Raw genomic sequence first — 23,249 nt, 5'->3', positions numbered from 1 at the left:
GACAAAGGACTGGTAAAACGGCACGGGAAGGTCTTCTAATTAAAAGCCTTAATTATGCATTCACCTGACCATGCATGAGCTGCTGAATTATGCATAAGTGAGCCCTTGAAAAATAGCAGGGTGTGAGCACTCGGGGTCAGTCGATCATGACCCATCTGAAGAGAAGGAAGCGACCCATTTGAGTGCTGCTGCTTTCCCCCTGCTTTGCTCCAGTGCGCATCCTGGGCCAAAATGACTTGTGGAGACAATGTGTAAGAGGCTTGAGAGTTGAACAGTCTGTCGTTTTGGTGGCTGTGAGTGTCCTCTCTGCCTCTGTGCTGGAGATCTGTGAAGGGAGGGACCTCCCGGTCAGCCCGAAAACCTAAGCTATTGCCTCCATACGGTAAGAACCTGGGTTCAATTTCCTACCCTGTGGGTTAGTAAGGTAGAGTTTATTAGCGTTCAAAAGTAAGTCTCAGTTAAAGAGAGGTGTGACCAGCAGAAAGTAATGGTAATTGGATAAGCACGGAAATCTGCTTTTGTAATTATTGTTTTTCTTTTCGCCTGAGTCCCCAATTGCCTGTGTATTTCCTGACGCAAATAGTTAGCCCTGTGTAAGTTGGGAATAAAGGAGATTTGTTTTGTTTGGCAGTTTGGCTAATTTTGTAACAATGAACAGGAGGGTCACTGGTGAATAGTAAGTGCATACGCAAAGGGAGGTGGGGGTTAGAAATCATAGTTCTTCTCCCTACAGATCTGGCTAAGTAGCACTGTCATAAAGAATAAAAACATACAAATAGCCAGCGGGCCAATCCCCATCCTCCCCCCCCCCCCCCCCACCAAAATATTTTATATAGGTCCTGTCGGGCCCTGCTGTCTTCACCTCACAAAACCTCACGACCCCCCTGACCTGGTTATTTTATAAATCCAAATGTAGTCTGCCCTCTCCCTTCCCTCCTGCCCACCCGCAAGGATTATAAATGCTGCGATGATGCAGACCCCCCTCCCTCACCATCCCCTTGATACCTTTACATTTTATTGCCGGGAGCAAGGGGCCCTCTTTCCCACTTCCGGCACCTTTGGCACTGCTCTAAGGGAGGCAACGCTGGAAGTGCAAGCTGACGTTAAGTTATTCAGATAAGTTTATTGGCATGACAATTTTTCATGTGTTGCCAAAGTAATATACAGAATGATTAAAATTAAAAGGGTAGGAAAAGAAGGGAAAAAAAATTGCAAAATGAAGAATTAGTATGCTGCATGAATTCTATAATCCTGTTATAGTGGTGACACGATAAGCAGGGCCAGCAGGACAGGCTGGGTGGGGCAATAGGCCCTGATCTGCTGACAAGTATTAATGTGCAATATGTGCAAAAAAGGACTATGTTATGAGTATGTAAAAGGATATTCAACATTTTTATGTTATCTGTCCACCCTTGTAATTGTTCTAATTAATAACCAAATGCAACTGAATTAATAAACCCCAGAACAGCAACGCTTTTGAAAATGATCTTTAGGCTGATTTCCTCGTATAATGACCCTCGAAACAGTCTTGTACAAAAATGTTTTGTTTTTTTTTCTTAATTCTTTCTAAATGTATGCTGACTTGCTGAGGATGATGGACTCCCTTGCCAGCTGATGGATTTTCACTTGGGAGGTAAGCCTCCTCCTCTCCCCCACACATTGAGAAAGAATGGATCACTGAAGCTCCTTGTCATGAAATAAAAGGTCGCCTCAGGCAGGAGTTCTGTTCCCACTCACAGCTCCCACCAGGACAGACTGGGAAGGCCCAAGTCTTTTACATCAAACTTAAAATGGCCCTTTTGTGGCAAAAGGCACTAGCATGGGTTCATTCTTCCAGCGGTCAGCTCAGGCAAAGAACAGGTCATGTCACTGAACGATGATATCACTGCTAACTCGGGGAAGGACCACCCTGAGCTTCTTATCCTACATTTACAGTGCAGCAAGTGAGTAAGTCAAAAAGTTGTTTATAAATAGTAAACTAGGGGGTCCTGAGCTAGGAGACACAATGCAGTCATATATAGGCAACCCGACAATCTTTTTTTTTTTGTGTGTGTCAAATATATTTATGGAGTTTCCATCAGAGAGACCAAATACATCACTTAATATACCAAACAGTGCCATAATACAGAAAACAGATCGTGTTTCTTGAACAGACTAAACATTTGGATACTGTGAGAATGGCTCATTAAATTAAATAAATGAGTCTCAATCTATTTCAAGTAACTTGTCATAAGAATATTTCATACATTAAAAACAAGAATACATTTTTTTTAAAGAAATTGTGTCTTTTTTAACCACAATTCAAACCAAAACCTTCTTGAGATGTAATAAACTGAATGCTCTTATACCTGGGCTTCCCCAAACTGCCTGGGACCCCCACAGCCAGTCAGGTTTTCAGGCTATCCACAATGAATATGCATGAGATAAATTTGCATATCATGGAGATTCAGTATATATTCAAATTTATCTCATGCATACTCATTGTGGATAGCCTGAAAACCTGATTGGCTGTGGGGGTCCTCAGAACAGGTTTGGGAAGCCCTGACTTATACAGTTCATTCCAAAAATACCAACTGTGAATACCTATTATTTACCGTCCCTGAAAATCCATTTGGGAATGAAGGCTGTAATAATTTTCTAGCCCTTTGACTCTGAGCTGACTTTCACAACAAACCTTAAGAGGAAGGATGGCAAAATTCCCCAGGCCCCATGTGTTGACTGAGGGCCTGAAGTTTCTCTGTTCTCTTGCATGATCCTCTCCCTTGGGGTGTGTTCCTCCCTATAACCCTCCCTTATCATCAGTGTGATCCTTCCCCTCCTGCTGGCAGGGAGAGAGCAGAACTTCTTACCTACCTAGTATGCTTCTTCCTCTGAAATTTGCCAGCTTCAGTCTGAAGTCTGAACGCATGGGATACCACAATCTTGCAGGACCCACCGACACCACGCATTCAGACTTCTGGTTGAAGCTGGCAGAGAATGAGGCAGATGCAAGTAAGAAATGCCGCTCTTCTCCTGCTAGGAGGATCATACTGAAATGGGGGATGAGTAACAGCAATCGTACCAGGGAGAGGGGGCTCTGCACAGGCTGATTTGCTCTAGTTGTTACATCCACTAGGGCCAGCCTTGAAAGGGAAGTGTCCACAATAATTTAGCTATTTTATTTTCCATGGCAATCATCCAGGATGGATCTCTAGACCTTCTGTTTTTAATCATCCCCTAAATCACAAGTCTCCATTTCAGGCAGAGTTCCTGTTGTCCTCCAGGGCTCTGACAGAAACGTATTCCCATTTGGCATCAAAAACAGCACAAGAGGAATCATGTACAATATCACAGGATTTCTCATCCTTTCAGTGGCTATGTGGGTTGTGTGTCTAAAATGAGCTGGTAGGGTGTTGCGAAAGTGGACCCTTGGGACGAAGTGGGATTGGCGCAACCTGCAGGGAGGAGCTCTGCAGGTCCCCACCACCGCCTGGGCCTAGAAGGTTAGCCTTCCCTCCACAGAAAGGATCCACACCTTGGGACATGAAGCTAGGGGGAAATACATGCCTGTGGAGACAGCCCCAGAATTAAATGATTTTGTGTACCCCTCAAGAAACAGTAAAATCCTACAAAATAAGGTTATCTGTGTTTCATGCAGGCCTCTAGCAACTCTATGTTGATGGCATTGTCCTTTGCCTGTCATTACAACACTTACACTGAGAATTTGGCTAAGGCCCTACTCTTGACGCTCTTGAACTAACTCTGCAAAGCAGTTTCTAAATCAATTACCCAGTACTGCATAATGCTTGCAGATAGAGACATATGATGTGGGTACTGAAAAATTTACATCAAGCCTCCTCTGGGCCCACAGATAATGCTGCCATGGCATGTGGTGCTATTAAGTGCTTGTCTGCTAGCAGGCAAAAGCAATCTGCCAAGGTTTACTGCTGCAGCGGCTGGATGTTTGGACAGTTGTGACTTAGGACTTTATAGCTAATACAAGCAGACCTTGAAAGAGGCAGAATGTGAGCGTGTAAAAGACTGTCACAGGAATTATAATGCCTGCGAATGGAGCCACTAACCCACCTTTCTTCGCCCTCTGCAGGAGCTGTCAACCTTAGCACCTTTGTTATAGGCTATATTAGTGTTTCCCAACCCTCTCCAGGAGGTTTTCAGGATGGCTACAATGAATATGTATACCTGGGAACTTTTTATTTCCAGTCACCCTGAGATGTGAATGGGGTGGGGGCGAGGGACCGGATGTGCACACACTTACTCTCATACACATACACATGTTTGCACACACACACACACACACACACACGCACACACGCACGCACGCACGCACGCTCATTCTTACATGCTCCCTCTCAGGGTCGGATTTCCCATAAGGCCAACCTAGGCCAAGGCCTAGGGTGTAGCAGTCGGGGGCGTATATACAGCAGAAATATCAATCAAACATTTACAGATTTTTCAGTATGATTTTGAAAAGGCCATATAAAATGCTGTTTTTTAAATTTACATCCATATATTTTAAATAAATTGAGCGGTACATTTACGTTGCCCATCTCTACAGTTTGCCCTGTCTTGCTCAGACACAGGCAAAAAGCATTTGCTATTTCTCTCTCACACACTCAGCGTACACCACGTGTTAAAGGAAAATTCCAGATTTGGCGTTACAATAGTGATTCATTACTCTCATATCACTTGTCTTCTAGATATATACTGATAATAGGTGCGTAAAATATATCGTTACTACTTTTATATACTGTTTTGTTAACTCAGGGCTGAAAGCCGTAAGCAGAAAAAGTTGACGGTGGTGTTCGCCAAATTATAAGGGGGCTGCGATTTTTATTACAAAACATGAAACATACACAACTTATGGCTTGTTTATGCAGCATCATTTAATGTGGTGTAATGTAAGTTTGACACAAAATGCAAAACATTTCAATAAAATTCTATAATGTCAGATGAGAATCGATGTAAATCTTCTGCATTTTATGTCAATTTTGTTCGCCTTTTTTTTGTATGGAATACGCCATCTGGGTGAATAATTTGAACTAACTGTTGTATCTGTTGGTGCCCGATGCCCTCTCTCCGCCCTCCTTACCTCTCTGGCGCCTCCCTCTCCGACCGTGGGAAGATTGGCTGCCGCGGCGTTCTTCTGCCGCAAGTGTTCGGACGTTCCTGGACCGGCTCGACGCTGCTATCCGCCATGTTCCTGGAGGCCTAGCGGCGCACGCACAGCGCGACCCCAACTGAAGTACTGGCAATGGCGCGAACCTCGGGGGTGTCCCCCGAAGATGACGTCACCCGTGACGGATATTTAAGGTCTCAGTATTTGCTAACACATCGAGTTAGCAAGGGTTTTGTTACCTAAGCTGCTCTGCCTCCTCGGGCTTACTAGAGGTACCCGCTCTTCGGGGGCCTCGCTCTCTCCTTTGTTTTTCAGGTAACAGTCTGGAACCGGTACTCGCTCCTAAAGGGCCTTTGTTCCCAGACTTGCTTCATATACTCTTCTGCCTGGAAATCATCACTACCAACTATATCAGCTATATCAGTGAGTTACCATCGTTCTCTCTGAGCTTTCCCTGGAACCAGGTACTCGCTCCTCGAGAGCCTATACATTCCAGCGCCTGGGCTTTATTGGGACATTGTGTGAGTGTTACCATCTGCATACCCTGCCTACTCACTATATCTCAGTTTCTCTACAGCTCAGCCTCCAGGGATCACTGTTCCAGTATCTGAGGGACTACAGCCCAGCCGGGCTTTCCAGCTCAGTACTGCCATCTCTGGTAGTTCAATATATTGTTTAATAAAAGAACTAGTATGTGTCTGTCTCCAAACTCTGAGCCTGACCGGTGGTCCCTCTCGGGATCTTCCCCTTCTTGGGATGTGGTCATTTGCCATCGGCCCAAGGATCCACCCACAACTATCCCTAACTATAACAGATTGCTACTCCATGCAGACTGTTAACTCCGAATGATACAGATTGCTAACTCCTATCTGATCGCTCCTCCCATCAGATAGCGGTTTGATAACACTAACCAAAGAAGTAATCGTCGTACCTCGTATCGGTTATATAGGCAGACATCTGCATTTTGCAGGCTGGTCCGACCCGAACACGCGGGCCGGGTCAGGTTCAAAATATTTCAGCGTGGGTTGGATTGGGTCGGGCAGAAGAACTTCCGCGGGGCGATGTGGATCCTGCGGGCTGAAAATTTCTTTACTGGTTTTGGTCTGTTTTATTTTGCTTCTGGGTTCACTCGTCGTAAGTTTAAATGCATTTTGAATAACTGGCAGGGATTACATATTAAATTGAAAATTATAAATCAACTTTTGATGGGGAGGGGGTGTAGAATTGTGCTTTGGCCTAGGGCATAGAGATGTGTAAATCCAGCCCTGCTCCCTCTCATTCCTCATTCTCTGATACATTCTCACATGCTCACCTTCAGCTTTACTCCTCATTCTCCCACATGCACACACCTCTCACACACGTTTGCTCACTCACTTTTCTCCTTCTTCCATACACACTGACACACACACACACATGCCCACTCACCCTCACACCCATGTTCATTCACACTTTCACTTCTCTTCCTCCTGCACAAACACACACACTCTCACAGACATGTTCTTTCCCCTCCCTATGCACACACACCCATTCACATATATATCACATACAACATGCCCCCTCACATCTATATACAAACACACATACACAAATACCCCCCCTCACTGATTACCTCTCCCCATCCCAAACTCACCAGTAGGACAACCTTCTCCTGGGCTTGATACTCTACACGGTTCTTTAGGACTGTCCTTTTTGGCCAGATCCTACCCTAATAAAATAGTAGGAAGACCCTTCTTCTAGCCAATAGCAGCAGTAGCAGCAGCAGCAGCAGCAGCAGCAGCAGCAGCATCTTGTACTGCTGCTTCTGTTATTGGCCTCCTCCCTTCCTGCCTGCAAGCATTGGTCTGCAGGCTCAGGAAGAAGAAAGGAGGCCTCTGATTGGTCACAGGGCAGGGAAGAGGAAGCAGGCAATTGGCCTGTGTAGGCCAATCAGACGCCTTCTAAGCTGCCTGCTTCACTAGCGCAGTGGCAGCAGGGTACCCAGACATTTCAGGTGTGAAGACCCCTATGGTCAATGGGACCCCCTCCTTCTTCCAGTCATGCCATGTCCTTATCCTATTTCTACTTCTTTCATGGGCCAATGGGACTCACCCTTCTTCCTGCTCCTGTGGGTCAATCGGAGGTCTCCTCCCTTCTTCCTGCCAGCAGGGGCCTATCAGAGGCCTCTTTCTTTCTTCCTGCCTGTGTATTGGCATTTTGGATATAGGGGTGTATGATTATGACTTCTACAAAGCACATTTACACAATATAGCTCAGGATTAGGCAACTCCGGTTCTGGAGTGCCACAAACTGTTCTGGTTTGAGGACATCCACAATAAATATGCATGAAATCTACTTGCAAACAATGCAGGCAGTGCATGCAACTATATCTCCGATATATTCATTGTGGATGTCCTGAAAATTGAACTGATTGTGGCACATCAGGACCAGCATTGCCTACCTCTAATTTAGCACCTATCAGCACTACTATATGACTCCTCTTTTTCCCAAAAATGTTCTGTATTTGAGAAAGTTCTTTTTCACTCAATGCACAATTAAACTCTGGAATTTGTTGCCAGAAGATGTGGTTAGTGCAGTTAGTATAGCTGTGTTTAAAAAAAGATTGGATAAGTTCTTGGAGGAGAAGCCCATTACCTGCTATTAATTAAGTTGACTTAGATAATAACCACCGCTATACTAGCAATGGTAACATGGAATAGACTTAGTTTTTGGGTACTTGCCAGGTTCTTATGGCCTGGATTGGCCACTGTTGGAAACAGGATGCTGGGCTTGATGGACCCTTGGTCTGACCCAGCATGGCAATTTCTTATGTTCTTATGAAATTTCTACCCTTAACAACTAAGCCTTGATTCTTTAAATGCAACTGAAACATTGCTCCCTGCTTCAGTGGCTGGGGGGAAAGTGGAATTGGATTCAAACAACAAACAAGAGGGCCCTGACTTCTACGGTCTGGAGTACTGATACGCAGACATAAGGTTAAAAGCACAGGACTGCTTCTATGGCCAAGTCCATAAGTAAAGCACATCAAGCAGCACTATCTGAATTTTCAAGAAAGCTTGTCACCCAGTAAAAAATGTTACTAGCTGAAATGTTTATGGGTTATCATAAAGCTTGGAATAACTGCTTGGAGCGGCAGTTATTACCCTTAAGAGAATTATGGGAGTTACCTGCACTGAGTGGCAGTTACTACTTTAAGCTTGCTGGGCAGACTGGATGGATCATTTGGTCCTTTTCTGCCATCACTTCCATGTTTCTAGGTATTATTAGTTGAATTCACAAATTGCTTGACTTTGATTCTTGGCTATGAAATAATCACCTGCACTTGAACCTCTTAGAGGTTCTTCATTTCTCTCACTTATGTAATTCATCCTCTACAATGGGAATGCATTTTATTTTAGTAAATGAGAAGCAAGTCCCATTCAAAGAAGTAGTTTGGAATTTGGGAGTTCAATTTGATGTTCTCCTTAATTTCAAACCACAAATTCAATCAGTCTTATGGATAGAATATTTTAAGCTACATATATTGCGTCACTTACTTTATATTTTGGACAAAAATGACTTTCATACAATTGTATAAACATCTACTACCCCTCTGCAACCTACTTTCTGAACTTGGTCTTCCACATTTTATATACGCAGATGACGTGCAGATACTCATACCAGTTAACGACTCCCTACCTAAGGCCATCAACACCTGGGAATCCACCCTGATCACAATTAACAAGCTTCTATCCAACATCCATCTTGCCCTCAACACTGCCAAAACAGAACTTATGCTCATCACACCACAAAATAGCACTGACAACTCCCCACACCACGCACCCCCCACATCTATCTCGTTCACTCAGCATGTAGAGACCTTGGTGTCACTCTGGACAACCATATGAACTTCAAAAAATTCATCAGTTCCACTCTTAAAGAGTGCTTTTTCACATTACATACCTTGAAAAAATTAAAACCCCTCCTTCATCTTACTGATTTTCGTACAGTACTGCAAGCAACTATTTTCTCGAAAATTGACTATTGCAACTCCCTCCTCCTAGATCTCCCCAAAAACACCATCCAACCACTTCAAATCCTTCAAAATGCTACCACCCGCATCCTCACTAACACTCGAAAAAATGAACACATATCACCCATCCTCAAGGCTTTACATTGACTCCCCATTGTACACCGTATCCAATACAAAACCCTATCCATTATCCACAAAGCCCTACATAATCCAGACACGAATTGGTTCAAGGATTCATTAATATTCCACACCTCCCCAAGACCAACCAGAAATCAATACCTGGCAACCCTACGCACCCCCTCTCCCAAACTCTACAACCTTGCATCCACAAAAGCTCGCTCACTGTCCATAGCCAGTCCTGTGCTTTGGAACTCTATGCCAGCTAGTCTATGCCAGAAACTCTGCCCAAAGAAATTTAAGCAGAAATTAAAGACCTGACTATTTAAACAGGCATACACCTAAACAGGCAGACTCTTATACTCTTACATCTTGCCCACTCAATTCAGGTCCCTCCAAGCCTCTCCCCCTCTACATCTCCTTCTCGCATTGGCCCTCCCCCTCCCTCCATCCTCTTTTTTTTTAAGCCTCCCTGACTCCTCCTTTCCCTTTAGTCCTATACCTAGACATTATTGCCCCCTCACCCCCTTCCCATCCCCAGACCTTCTTTTAAACATTCTGTTTTTACTCTTCTGTTACACCCCCCTCCCCGCTTCCAAATTTCTGTTCAATCTCCCCTGTTTTTACTCTTCTGTAATTCCCTACACTCCATGCTATCAAACATTTTTCAGATAATTATCTCTGCAACGTAGTATCCAGTTACTCAAATAACTCTGTAACGTAGTATTCAGTTACTCAAATAACTATTTGCTGTACTTAAAACACATAAACTCTGTCATCCTTGCTCTTAGTTACCTAACGCCCCTCCTTATAATTATTCGCACTTACAAAAAGTTCTATATAAAGAGCTTTAAGCTAAGTCAAGGTTATGTTCCTTCGCATTTATAAATAGTTCATGTTACTCTCTTTAAACTAAGTTAAGTTCATGTTTTGTTCGCATTTATAAATAGTTCATATTACTTGCATATATCAAGAGTTCTCTGTAAAGCATTTATAAACCAATGTGATACTCACAGTGAATGTCGGTATATAAAAACTTTTAAATAATAAAATAATCTGGTCTTACAACACTAGATTATTATACTTTGCTGTATGCAGGCCTTCCTCTTGTTCAACTGAAAGCTCTTCAGATACTCCAGAATTCTGCCGCCCATCCATTTCTGAGAGGTTGTCTATGGAAGCATGTGATGCCTTTATTGCAACAACTACATTGGCTCTTTGTCCAGCAACGCAATAAATTTAAGATTCTTGTAATAGTTTTTAAGGGTTTGAGGATGGATGGATCTGTTTATTTGTTTAAAGTGCTCACCCTTTATTATCCCATTCGAGAACTGCGTTTCCAAGAAAAAGGGTTGTTATCAGTTCCATCATTAAAAACTGCCCTTCTAGTCAAAACTAGGAAATGGGCTTTTCCTATATTAGGTCCTTTTTTATGGAACAGCCTACTTAATTTTTCACATGTTTAGGAGGATTTTACTCAAAAATCATTATTGTTTCAGGAGGCATTCATGATGGATTAGCCCAATAATGAACGAAAGCTTTAAGTGTAAATGCTCAAGTATGCCATTTAAATTTAATGTAATATATTATTTTAAGTGATTGTATTTGAATTTTTATTGAACTCTGGCAGGTCCGCTATATGTGGAATATAAATGGTTCAAATAAATAAATACATACATACATGAATAGGTGTAGAAAGTATGTGGTTCCCTGCATTTAAAAGTGTGTGTGTACTGAAATATACGCGTGTATTTTCTCTGCAGAGATTCGCAGTATTTTATGCATAACTTTGTGCGCACATACTTACACGTGTACATGCTGATGTACGCAGACTGTTGAAAATGACCTTCCCAATATGCTGATGTTAAGGGTCAAGAAAGGAAAACTGAGAGGAATTGCAATTGTGCTGTAGTAGAAGTATTCAATTGTTGGAGGAACCTGGATCTTGTCAGCTTTTCATGAACACTGTGTTGCATTGTTTTTGCATAATAAAGTTTCTTCCTAATGACTTGTGCGGATGATATTTAGTGGGACTGGGATTAAACGAAGCACCCCATTCAGGAAGACAGTTTCAGTTAACTTTGTTTTCTGGCATGCTGCTATGGGTTTTGGAAAACATTTGAGGCATGGCAGATCAGCTGTCAATAGTGGTTAATAGATGGGTCATTCTGACTCAGGGGCTTAGCCAGAAATGCTTTTGAGAGCCCATGGTTAATAGGTACTACGGCCAATCCCCTGCCCTGCCACCTCCTCTTACCCCATCCCATGTGGGTCTTTATGGCAGTGGCTACAAAACGTGCCAACACTTTGTATCTTTTGTCTTTCCACCCTCTCTTTCTGCTGCTTCTCACTCTGTCTGTAGTTAATGCAGCTACTTTATACAATGGTTAATCTCTCAGGCTGCTGAAGAGCAATTATGTAAATAGGCTGCAGCCCAGGCTAGGCATTCCTGAATTTTTACAGGAATGAGAGGTGAGGGGATAATTATCTGTCTAAGCAGAAAGACTTTGATGGACTCAAAGTGTTACATATCAAGCTCAAGGGCAGTGGTTTTCCCCATTCAAGTTATCCTTCTTAAAGGAACAGGTGATCATGGACTGGCAGTGATTCCAGTGCCTCCAGGCCTTCTAACTCCTGCACCTTTAAAGGGCTGACTCAAAATGAGGCATGACCCTGCTGCTAGGGGGTGGTGTGAGCCAAAAGTGAGGGGGAAGAGGCCCACCTGTGACTGTGTCCATGATGCAGCTTAATACTCCATGCATGCTTTCATGCTTTAACTGTTATGGGTGGTTAAGCATTTGACAAGGGAAAGAGAACTCACTGAATTCTTACTCTAGTCACACATCCTCGGTGATGCTGGGCCCCTGCCTTCTCACTGAAGCTCCTTTGTATACGTGAGTATATAGCAGAGGGACCCAGCATGCAAATAAAAGCCAAGACTCAATTAATTTAAAAAAATAGACCTTTTTTTTTTTAATGGACAAACTTTTTACAAAACATATTAAAACTGTATTCAAAACTTGGGGAGTGAAAGGAAGCAATAGGTAGAAAAGTGTTTACAAAAATACAAATCCCACGAACCTAAGAAAGAGAGGTCTTGCTGGGCTTATGGGTCTGGGTGCCCAAGTGACTGGACCATGTACCCCACCTGCACAGTCAATCCCCTGAGGTCAGCGCACATGCAGTCCACATGATTTTAGCACTCCCACTCCAGAACTGCATCCACAGCTCCATGAGACCTGAGCTCTAGCACAGGAGCAAGAACTGTGGTTGGCTCCAGAGTGTCTGTGCAAAGCTGCCAACCTTCCTCCTCCTTCAAAGGGAATCTGCAGCAGGACCTTCATCCACGAGTCCTGGGGAAAAGGGGGAGGTGGCCTCACAGCAGGGAGAGGAACTGAAAGGGGTTGCACTGGTGGTGGGATTGCCAGTGAGTCCTGCACTGGCCTAGGTCCTGTTTCTGGCAGAGGGGATTGGCTGAGGTCCAGCTGCTGTTTGTGGTGCTGGCACAGCAGGACGTGCATGTACTTCCTCTTTCTCCTCTGAACTGGTGCTATCTGTGAAAAAAAGAAAAAAAATGTGTGGGTTAAGCAAGCAGGTGGTATGAAAGGTAGTGAGAGCTGGAGGTGGATAAAAGATGTGAGTTTGGGGTAAGTGTGGGTTAGATTTAGGGAAAATGGATGTGAAAGAAGCAGTGGGGGTTCTGTTCAGTGACGATGAGTTGCAAGGCTGTATCTAAGTAGTAGCAGAAAATGAGGTTTGCATAAGGCAGACATGAATGGCATGGTCACAGCCCAGTGCTATTTCCAAGTTGCGTGGCCCTGAGGAAGGCTGACATTTGGGAAGCTGTCACTTATTCCTATGTATCTGTAGTGAAGATTAATAGAGTGAAAGTGCTGAGAGTCCCAGTAGATAACAAAAGCAAGCAATAAGTTGTGACAGTGGCTATAGTTTGAGCTCTGCTTCTCTGAAAATCTAACGATGAACCTGACATTGTGTATTTGCCACCGTTGCCCTTAATGCCAGCTTATCAGTATGGTAATGAGATCCCTAGGATGGCTGGAGTGAAGGCTAGAGGTGCAGCCTTGGCAGAGCTGCAATGTCTAGATGGGCAGTAGTGGCTACGTGATGCACGCTGCACTTTGGTAGACAACGGTGAGACCTTTCAGATGTGAGTTAGATGTACTTACCTCTGGCCCACTCCTGCCCAATGTGTGGTTGCAGCAGCCAGTTCCCCTCAAGGCAGTGGTGCTCCCTGACCTTCTTCTTGAAGTTCTCTAACTGTTGAGGCAGAAAGATAGGAAGATATGCAATTAGATGAGATAAGGAGCATAAAGGACATCCACTATTGTGCATTCCCTTTGCTGCCACATCACCCTAGACCCCCATAGGTGTAGAAATTTCCTGGCCTTTAAGGTATCTATGGATGCTGTGCATTTTTTCCCTGCTTTTTGGAACTGAATTTTAGAGTTAAGCTCTTCCCTTGGGTGCCCTTTGTATTCATGTGCTTTCCTTTGTTGTGCCCTAGTGCTATAGTGATATTGTAGATGTTAGCAGAAAAAGACCTTCTTGCCACTGTAGTTTATGCAGCTATATTACCCCCACTGCTCTGGATACTGCTCAGCTGCCTGGCAGAGTATGACTGTGTGCCAAAAAGGTCCTTAACTCTGGTAGCCTTTTTCCCCTCCCTTCTGTGTACTTCAGCATGTTCCGTGGAAGAACCTCCAAGTTGGCCACTTAGTTTCTCCTCAATACCCACTTTTCCCTTTCTTAAAGAGCAGTTTCTGCATGTTTCCCTCTAGGCACTTACCTCATGGGGTAGGATGCACCATGATTAAATATTCTTCTGAGGGCTTGGGACATCCTTTTTGCATTGTGTTGCACCACACAGATGGGAAACAGATTCTCTTGGCTCTGACGATGAGTAGGGCATGCCTATTGACATTCCCACCTGTGAAGTTTGGATTTTGGGCCAGGGCTGCCTTTTTACTATTGTCCCCACATCTACAGGAGCCGAAACAGAATACGTAGAAAGTATGCACATGCTTTTTTCTGTCTAAAGAAAGTATGCATGTACTTTTCTATCATGTTTAAAAAGTACACACTTATGAATATACATGCTTAAGTTTCGTGGCGGATATAGTGTATTTTAAAAACTGTGTGATTGCCAGCTCATAGTTTCTAAAATATAGAATTAACTTTCGTCGACCTGACTTAGGTTTGCATATATAGGCTTATGCACACTATTGAAAATTACCCTCAGTAAGTCAAAATGTAAGATTTCAGTCATGCATTCCCCATTTCCCTCCTCTCTGCTACCTTCCTGGCCCTGAAACATAGCTAGTGTAGATGGTACTTGGAGTGGGTCATTAGATTTTTCTTTGGTTAAGTGAATGACATTTCAGGTGTAGTAACTGGCTAACTATGGATTAAAATGGTCAATTTTCTCAGTGGAAAAGGGTAAACAGTGGAGTGCCTCAGGAATCTGTACTTGGACCGGTGCTTTTCAATATATTTATAAATGATTTGAAAAGGAATACAACAAGTGAGATAATCAAAATTGCAGATGATACAAAATTATTCAGAGTAGTTAAATCACAGATTGTGATAAATTATAGGAAGACCTTGTGAGACTGGGATATTGGGTATCCAAATGGCAGATAAAATTTGATGTGGACAAGTGCAAGGTGATGCATACAGGGAAAAAATAACCCTTGCTGTAGTTACATGATGTTAGGTTCCATATTAGGAGCTACCAGCCAGGAAATTTACGTGTAGGGGACATAGCCTCCTGTATAAATGTGTTGACTTTTCAAGGATCTAATAAATGTTTTGGTTTATTAAATTGTTTCTCTACTCAATGTGGAAGCCTTGCTTTTGGACTTTACTTAACTGACATTTGCTATACATCTACCCTTGACCACCGCACTATCTGCTTGATTTATGTGGTGTGCTATTACCCACTTGTTCTTTTAGACCTTTTCATTGACCACACATAATCCTCTGACTCAGGGGCAGTTTATAATGAGGCAGGATGAGGCGGCCTCATTATTTTGCCATTAAATTTTGCCATTAAGATGGCAAAATTTAGAGGTGGCAAAACTCTCCATCTACGCCGCCTCACGCTGCCTTCTGGCTCATCAATGCGCAGCTCTGCTGACAAGCTAGCAGGACATACCTGGGAACTCTCCAGATTTGGTCCGGAAACTCCGGAATTCTGAACGAATTGACGGGTCTCCAAGCCAACAGCTACAGGGTTGCCAATATCCAGATTTTCCCTGGACAGAACGGAGATTTGAGTACATGTCTGGAAGCCAGAAGGAGGGCTAAAATGTCCGGATTTTAGCCCTCCAATCCAGCTGCAGTCCACCCAGCCTTGAAACCTTCTCCAGTCCAGTGCCGGTGCCTTCCACTAAGCTAAAATCATCCCTACTGTGAAGGTCGGTGTGGTACCTCTTCTGTTGCTCTGGTGGTGCAGGTCAAATGTCAGCTGTTTGAACTGGAGGGGCCTCCATAGCCCGCGCAGTTCAAACAGCTGATGTTTGACCTACACCGTGCCGACATTTGCAGTAGGAACGTATTCACAGCCCAGACAGAAACGAGGAAGTGCCTCAGGAGCAGCAGGCTGACAGGAGCCCAAGCTCTGTAGGCTGAAAAATATTTGCCCCAGGAGCAGCAAACCGGCCGGGAGCCCAAACCCTGCTGGTCAAAGAAGACGGGTTCGCACCAGGAGAAACAGGCTGGCAGGGAACCCAAGCCCTATCAGCAAAAAGTTGTGCCCCGGGAGCAGCAAACCGACAGGGAACACAAGCCCTGCTAGCTGAAGAAGATGTGCCCCTGGAGCAGCAGACCGGCAGGGAGCTCGGGCTCTGCCAGCAGAAGACAATATATCTCGTAAGTAGAGAGCCAGCAGGATATCCAATCTCTGTCGGGCAAATGTAAGAGCAGAGAAGGGGGTGGGACCTTCAGCATCTTCCTTCTCGCCCATGACAGAGAAGCCCTAGAATTTGAAAGAACCTGTTGAGTTGGGTGAAGGGAGAGCAGCCTGTGTGTGTCATGTGAGGGAGAAAGAGTCAGTGAGTATGTGAGAGCTATATATATGAGGGAGAGAAAGTCTGAGTGTGTGAGAGTCTGTTGTTGTGTATAAGTGTGAGGCAAAGCCAGTGAGTGTGCATGTGGTGAGAGCTTAAAATTGTGAGAGCCTGTGTGGGAGTGTGGAGAGAGCTAGTTAATGTGAAAGAGCCTCTGTGTGTATGTGGGGTGGGGGAAGAGAGCATGTGTGTATATATATGTATGTATGTATGTATTTATGTATGTGAGGGAGAGAGTGTCTGAGTATGTGAGAGTCTGCAGGTGTGTGTATTTGTGAGGGAGAGCCAGTGAGTGTGTGGGTGAGAGAGAACTAGTTTGTGTGACTGGGGGGAGAGCCAGTGAGTGTGAAAAAGCCTGGGTCAGTGGGTGGGTGGGGGGGGGGGAGAACCAGTAAATGTGAAAGAGTCTGTGTGTGTGTGGGTGGGGAGGGAGAAGAGAGCCAGTGTGTGTGGGTAGGGAGGGGGAAGAGAGGGGGAAGAGAGCACCTGTGCATCTGTGTGAGGGAGTAGGGAGAGAGCAGTGTGTTTCTGTGTTTGTGAGAGAGGAGGAGTGTGCATGAGAGTCAACGTGTGAGAAAGAGAATGAATACATATGTTAGGGTATTTGTGTATATGAGAGAGAATAAAGTGTGCACTCTCCCTCTTCTCCACTAATCTATGACAATCTCAAGGTGACTGGAAATCAAAAGTTCCCAGGTATGCTGCAGGGTCCTCAGACCTTGTGGGAAGCAAGAAAGAAAGAGCGGCCGCACGGTACACCAGGCGGGAAAATCATGGGGTTTGTGTTGGCTGTTGCGGCCCCATGCCCATTGTGCCACTACGATCAACACCAGGCCCTGCACAATCTTTTATCACAGAGTGGAAGCATCCCCGGAGGCCCTGCACTCACTCTGCCATTTTTGGGGTTTTTTTAAATGTTTTTTTTACAGGCACAGCAGTGATGGCTTCATGCGCCTGTTGCCATTGCAGCTGCTCTGCTCAGGCACCTCTTTCCCACCATTGCAACACTCCTGGCTCCTTCCCTCACAGCAGCCGACAGGAGGCAGTGAGCAGGCCAACCCTGTTCTTAGCCGCATTTCATCGGGACCTTGGTTGTTGCAGCTCAAAAAATATATACTTGCACTAGAGAAAGTTTAGAGAAGGGCAACCAAAATGATAAAGGGGATGGAATGGCTCCTCTATCAGGAAAGGCTAAAGAGGTTAGGGTTGTTCAGCTTGAAGAAGAGATGGCTAAGGGGGGATATGATGGAAGTCTAGAAAATCATGAGAGAACTAGAATGGGTAAATGTGAATCAGTTGTTTACTTTTTCAGATAACCCAAGGAATAGGGGGCATTCTGTGAGGTTAGCAAGTAGCATAATTAAAACAAATCAGAGAAAATTCTTTTTCACTCAATGCACAATTTTGCTCTGTAATTCATTGCCAGAGGAAGTTAAGGGAGTTAGCATAGCTGGGTTTAAAAAAGGTCCCGGAGCGATCGCGCAGGGAATCACGTGACGCCGCGTCACTCCGACGTGACGCCGACGTCACGTGCTCCTCGCAAAGGAGTTCAGAAATGGCGTCCTGACTCCCTGCTGTACCACCAGGGAGTTTTGGTAAGTCTTGGGGGGGGGGGGGGGAGGATTAAGGAGGGTGAGGGGTTTAAATTTTTATTTGCACGTATGGACATAGACTCAACGTATGGAATTCTCCATATGTCCATATTGACCGAAATTGACCCCCCCCTTTCGACTTATGGACTTATGAACATAAACTTTTGCTCTGCACATCCCTAGTTGCAAGTATCTTGCGTTTTTGACGGGATTTTTCCTGGAATATCTCTAGCACTCTATCTGCTACTCCTCTGGGAACCCTGACTTTCGCATACCCCTTCCCCAGTATTTCAAATCACCAAGAGGGCTAGACTCCAAGTGGGATAACCCCCTCCCACTTCTTTCTCTGTAACCTGACCTGCACCACAACTTGGGCAGGATGTTGCATCTTGGTTTTAAGAAGAAAATTGGGTTTGCGACCAATGAAACTTGCTCTTCATGTCCCAAAAATGAAAAGACAAATAAGTAATACTCTGCTAGAGTATTTAAGTAATGTGTAGTTTGCTAAAGCATAAGAGCGGTAGAGAAATATAAACATTCATAATCCTAAACATATGAAACTGAGTTTATCTGCTCACCCTGCTGGCAAACCCATGAGGCGTTTGAATAGTGCGATTCCTGAAAATCCCTGAGAGGTTGACATGGTGGCCACAAGATCCTGGTACAGTTTTCTGATGTTCAGCTCGGTAGAGAACATGTTTTTCTGTGGAGTCCTGCAGTGGTTCTACAATAAAAGTTTTGTTTTTAAATGACACAAATCCCCTAAAAGAAAAGAAAAGAAAACAGAAAAATTCAATTATTCTGTAAAAGTAGGATGTCATTGTTTCATTATAGAAGATTGCAATGCAATTGGCATATCCCAAAGCAGGGTGGTGTGTATTAAAATCCAGTCAGGTCAAACAATATAGGACTCAGCTGGTCAGAGGAGCAGCCAGATTGGTTTCTGGTCAGGTTATCTTGTTTTAATTAGAATACAGTATGAAACCATAAAAATACAGCCATATGATCTCATACACTGCTGGGATTATCACCAATAAACAGAGAGTCTTTTTGAGGCTTTCCTTGCATTCTTCTGATTTAGAAACATAACCTCTTACAGCATTATTCATAGGTCTAAATAATGGTAAGAAGGAAAATCACCAAACCAACTTTTTTCAATTAAAAAAAAAATGCATTAATTTTTTTTTTTTTTTTTTTTTTACAGTGTAGCCAGTCCCTGTCTTGTTCTGCAAACACCATTTAGGGCTGCCATGGGTCCAGGTCTGAGTCCAGATGAGGGGGAGAAGTTAATCTCCAAGGCACCTGGTGCAGTCACCAAAAATAAATTGAGGACACCAAAGTAGTGTTCAAAATAAAATCTTCACTGCAACTTATAAAAACAGCATCCAGTCCAATATCAGAAAAAAAAAATCAAAATCTGCATCGACCAATAGTCACACTGAAAAAATGATTTCATTGTCCATCTCTCTTGCACCATTATCCACAAGGCAAACACTTCCTTGGAAGGTTGAATAGCTGCAATGGGGTCCCAGCATTTACGGGTACATTTTTAAAGGACCACACAGGCGTCCATGTGCGCGCACTGGAATGGCAGGCACACATGGACCGCCAATTTTATAGCACGCGGATGTTATAAAATCAGATGCCCGAATGCACATGCAGGTGGTGAATTTTTTAAAACACACATGGCAACGTGATCGGGTCTTTGCCTAGTTCCCTCCCAGTCTGCTCCAATAAAGGAGCGGACTGGGTGGAAACTTCCCTAACCCCCTGTTTAACCTTCCTCCCTTTTCCCCTCTCCACCCCGACTACACCACCCCCACACCACCCTAACTAACCTATTTTTTTTGTTTTGGAACTTACTTCATCTGAAGAGATGAAGTAAGTTCCGCATGCCAGTTGGCTGCTAGTGCACGCTTCACTGGGACAGCGCAAAATGGCCCCACCCCAGACCCCACCCTGGCCCTCCCCCTACCCCGCCCCTTTTTAAAAGCCCGGTACATCCGTGCATACCAAGAGATACGCGCGTGGCTGGGTCATTTTGAAAATATACTTGGCACGCACGCGGTCTGGCCACACACATAACTCCCGGGATATCACCGCCCATTAATTTAAAACCCCTCCATTAGCTCGCAGAAACATGCAAAAAAAACAAACAACAAAATGTGGGTCAAACACTCTCAACTTGTAATCCCAATCCAACTCTGTTCAGATGTCTTCAATACAAGAGTCCAAATTACAAATCTTTTCACCCATGCTTTTCTGATCACTTGGGCAAAAAGAAGCTTGATCCAGTCAGTTGGGACACGGGGGGGGGGGGGGGGGTGCCCTTCCTCTGGACTGATCAATCTTTGCAAAAATCTTCTTCAGATCTCTGAGTCCTGGGCCCAAGACTCCAAAAATCACTGGTTTTGAGATCCTGAGGGGATCTCCAGCTTCTCGCCTCAAATTCTATTTCTCCAACTGCTTCTTGCTTGAGATTCTGATGAAATCTCTATCTCAAATCCTCTGCAGGTCTTTCCTTCCTTCTGGTTCTTACAGCCGTGCCTAACCCTCTAAAGAACTGAACATGCTCTCAGAGATCATATATCCCAAGAAGCCTAACTCCCTAAAAGGTGGGGTTTTGGCAAGGGGAGGATTAAAAAATGCAAAACACCTCTCAAAATGCCTAAAGATGGAAAGTAGTCTATGGGTACACTGTCAATCAAACTGATTGATAGGTGAGATAAGGATGACATCAGCTAATCAGTGTTCACTTCTGGTCTAAGCCCCACCCACTCCCACTTCTCTCTTGCCCTGGCCATGCCCCTGGCCATACCCCTGGTCCCACCCACATTCCTCCCCCCAATTGAAGTGAATAGATTGGCCCTCCTGTGCCCCACCCCCAAACCAATCATCCTTTGACATCACTGGTAGCCCCTCCCCTGCCCCAAGCCAAACCCCCTATGATGTCACAGGTATGACATCACCAGAACTCCAACCCCTCACCACACCCTCCAAAAACACAGCCCCTAGAACATCGGCCCTGTCACTTTTTAATGATGACAGAATTAATGGACTCTGGCTGTTTTGGATGATCTCACCAGAAGTACAATACAAAACCCAATCCACCCCCCAAAAATGCGTCCCCTAGAACATCAGCAGAAATGTCCCTGTCGCTTTTTAATGATGACAGAGCCAGAAGCATGCTTTTTTTTATAGACCTTGTTTTAAAAGTTACTAGCTGTGAGGTGGCAGGAATCTCTGTCTCATTCTGTTCACAGAGACAGGGAGAATCTCCCCCCTTCCTTCACTGTAGATACGCATGCCCCAACCCCCAACGAACCCTAACCTGGCAGAGTGAAATTTGAGCAGAGTATAATTAACAGCAAGGTATTGGGTGTTGGAAGTTGTGGGAGTTCAAAAGTGAGTAAAACAAGGATTTAGTTTTCTTTTAAAAAACAGGCCTCTGTGTTTACAGTCATACAAAAGAGCCATGCAACAGCAGATCTTAAATAAAATTTATTATGAACCAGGCGCTGTAGGTAGTTTTGCTGGTATAAATCCTCTTTTTCAGGCTGCTAAAACATGTAATCAGACAGTGACCAAAAAACAAGTGACTGATTGACTTACAGATCAAGATGGTTATTCACTACACAGACCTGCTAGGATACATTTTAAAAGAAACAAAAGGTGATGAGCTGCATGCAATGTAATTTGCATGGGTATGCCCAAACTTGCATGACCAGATGTAGAAGAAAGCACATGATAGAGATCATGTTAGAACATAATCTCCAGACAGAAGGGCTGTAGCTATTCATGAAAAGCTTTAGCTTTGTGATCCTGAAAGTAAAAGAATGGTTGTGTATGAAATCCCTAAATGGCTAGAAATGGAAAGCGAGCAGCAGCCAAAACTAAAGAGGTGCCATAAGCGAAGAGGCCTTCTGAAAGATGTTGAAACAGAAGTTGATACACCAGTGCACAAATCGTATTCTTGCAGGAAGAGACACGCAGTTGAAATGACGGAGCCAGAATTTGATTGAGCTTCCGTTGGGACAAAAGCTTTTTGATTTGCATGATCCAGCCTTTGTCAATGAAAATGCTATGGACTATGCAGATATAGAGCTGCACCAAGCCACATTAGATGATGAAGCAGATTATTTGCTGGAAAAGCTTGAGTGTAAGGTAAGAAAATCTCTTTCATTGTAATTAAGCATTTTAGGGGTTGGGAGCTATCTATAATAGATACCTTGTTTAGAAGAGATTTTTAATTTAATGTTTACATTACATTTTATAGAAAAATGAAGGATTTTTACAAACAAAAGAATATGGGGACACACCAAATATCACATGACCTGTTTGTGCTGTTTTTGCCCAAACATCAAAGAACCACCAGACTCAGAAGGTAATAAAAAATAAAAATCAAACCTGAAGATGCGCATGATTTCAGCTGGTAAGTATGTATAGGATTTCCGAAACCCCCACCAGAACATGGCCTTTTTCGAAAAACGACATTTAAATCAGTCATAAGTGTGGCCGTGCACAGCATTCTTATATAGTGTTTGGCTGACATTCACCATGATGACTGCGACGGCTGTCTCATTGATGAACCGAGTCAGGCGGGCCATAGTTGTGTTTATTGGACTGCCTCTGACACCCACGAAAAATTAAGGACTGTTTGTACCAGGTTGTGCCTAGCACATGTTTTGAATCTTATTGTATTAGCAGCATATAAAAGAGGTGTATTAAGTCTAAACAATGATGATTTGAATCTGATCATTTACCATATACATAGTGTGAAAAGTGCTCTAAATCCTGTAGAAAAATTAAACAGTATGCTTAGACCTACAGATGAGATTTTAATGATGTAATATATATAAATACCATAATCTCTGGGAGAAAGCACCAGTCCTTTTTTTTTTTTAAATGTCTGTATTTCCAGAAGTGTGTATTGAACATGAAATATTTTGTGATATTTAATACATTTTGCCATGTGTATAAATTAGTTAATAAAAAACATATAAAAACAACTAATAAACAAATATATATATGAATTAACAAAATGTGTCAAATTGTGATATAAGGATCTATGAAAGGTTTGGGGGGATAAAAAGGGGGGGGGGTACCCCCACTCCCCCCTACAAACAAACACACAAAAATGTATAGCAAGTTTTGCTTATGGTTTTATTAAGTCTCATTGATAGCAATGCACAGGCTGTAAAATAGTTGATACAACAACCATTTCATTATCTAAGGAATGAACATTGCAATGACATATAAGTTGCGGATTGACAATACATTGCTAATGAATGCACACCCCTATTACCAGTCCATGTGGGTGGTAACTC

The 23,249-nt window shown here is 43.7% G+C and overlaps 1 protein-coding gene across 1 annotated transcript in view; it reads right to left on the bottom strand.

Moving 5' to 3' along the window:
- ADAM12 (ADAM metallopeptidase domain 12) overlaps nucleotides 1-23,249 on the bottom strand; it is a 968,421-nt gene that overhangs the window by 311,268 nt on the left and 633,904 nt on the right. The window contains exon 6 of the mRNA XM_029610036.1: nucleotides 18,501-18,684. Coding sequence (XP_029465896.1) covers nucleotides 18,501-18,684 — 184 coding nt within the window. The remainder of the gene's footprint in view (nucleotides 1-18,500; nucleotides 18,685-23,249) is intronic.

The sequence above is a fragment of the Rhinatrema bivittatum genome, chromosome 7 (assembly GCF_901001135.1).
Source record: "Rhinatrema bivittatum chromosome 7, aRhiBiv1.1, whole genome shotgun sequence".
NCBI lineage: Eukaryota > Metazoa > Chordata > Amphibia > Gymnophiona > Rhinatrematidae > Rhinatrema > Rhinatrema bivittatum.
The sequence above is the reverse complement of the archived record's forward strand: the minus strand, read 5'-3'. Positions and strand labels throughout refer to the sequence as shown.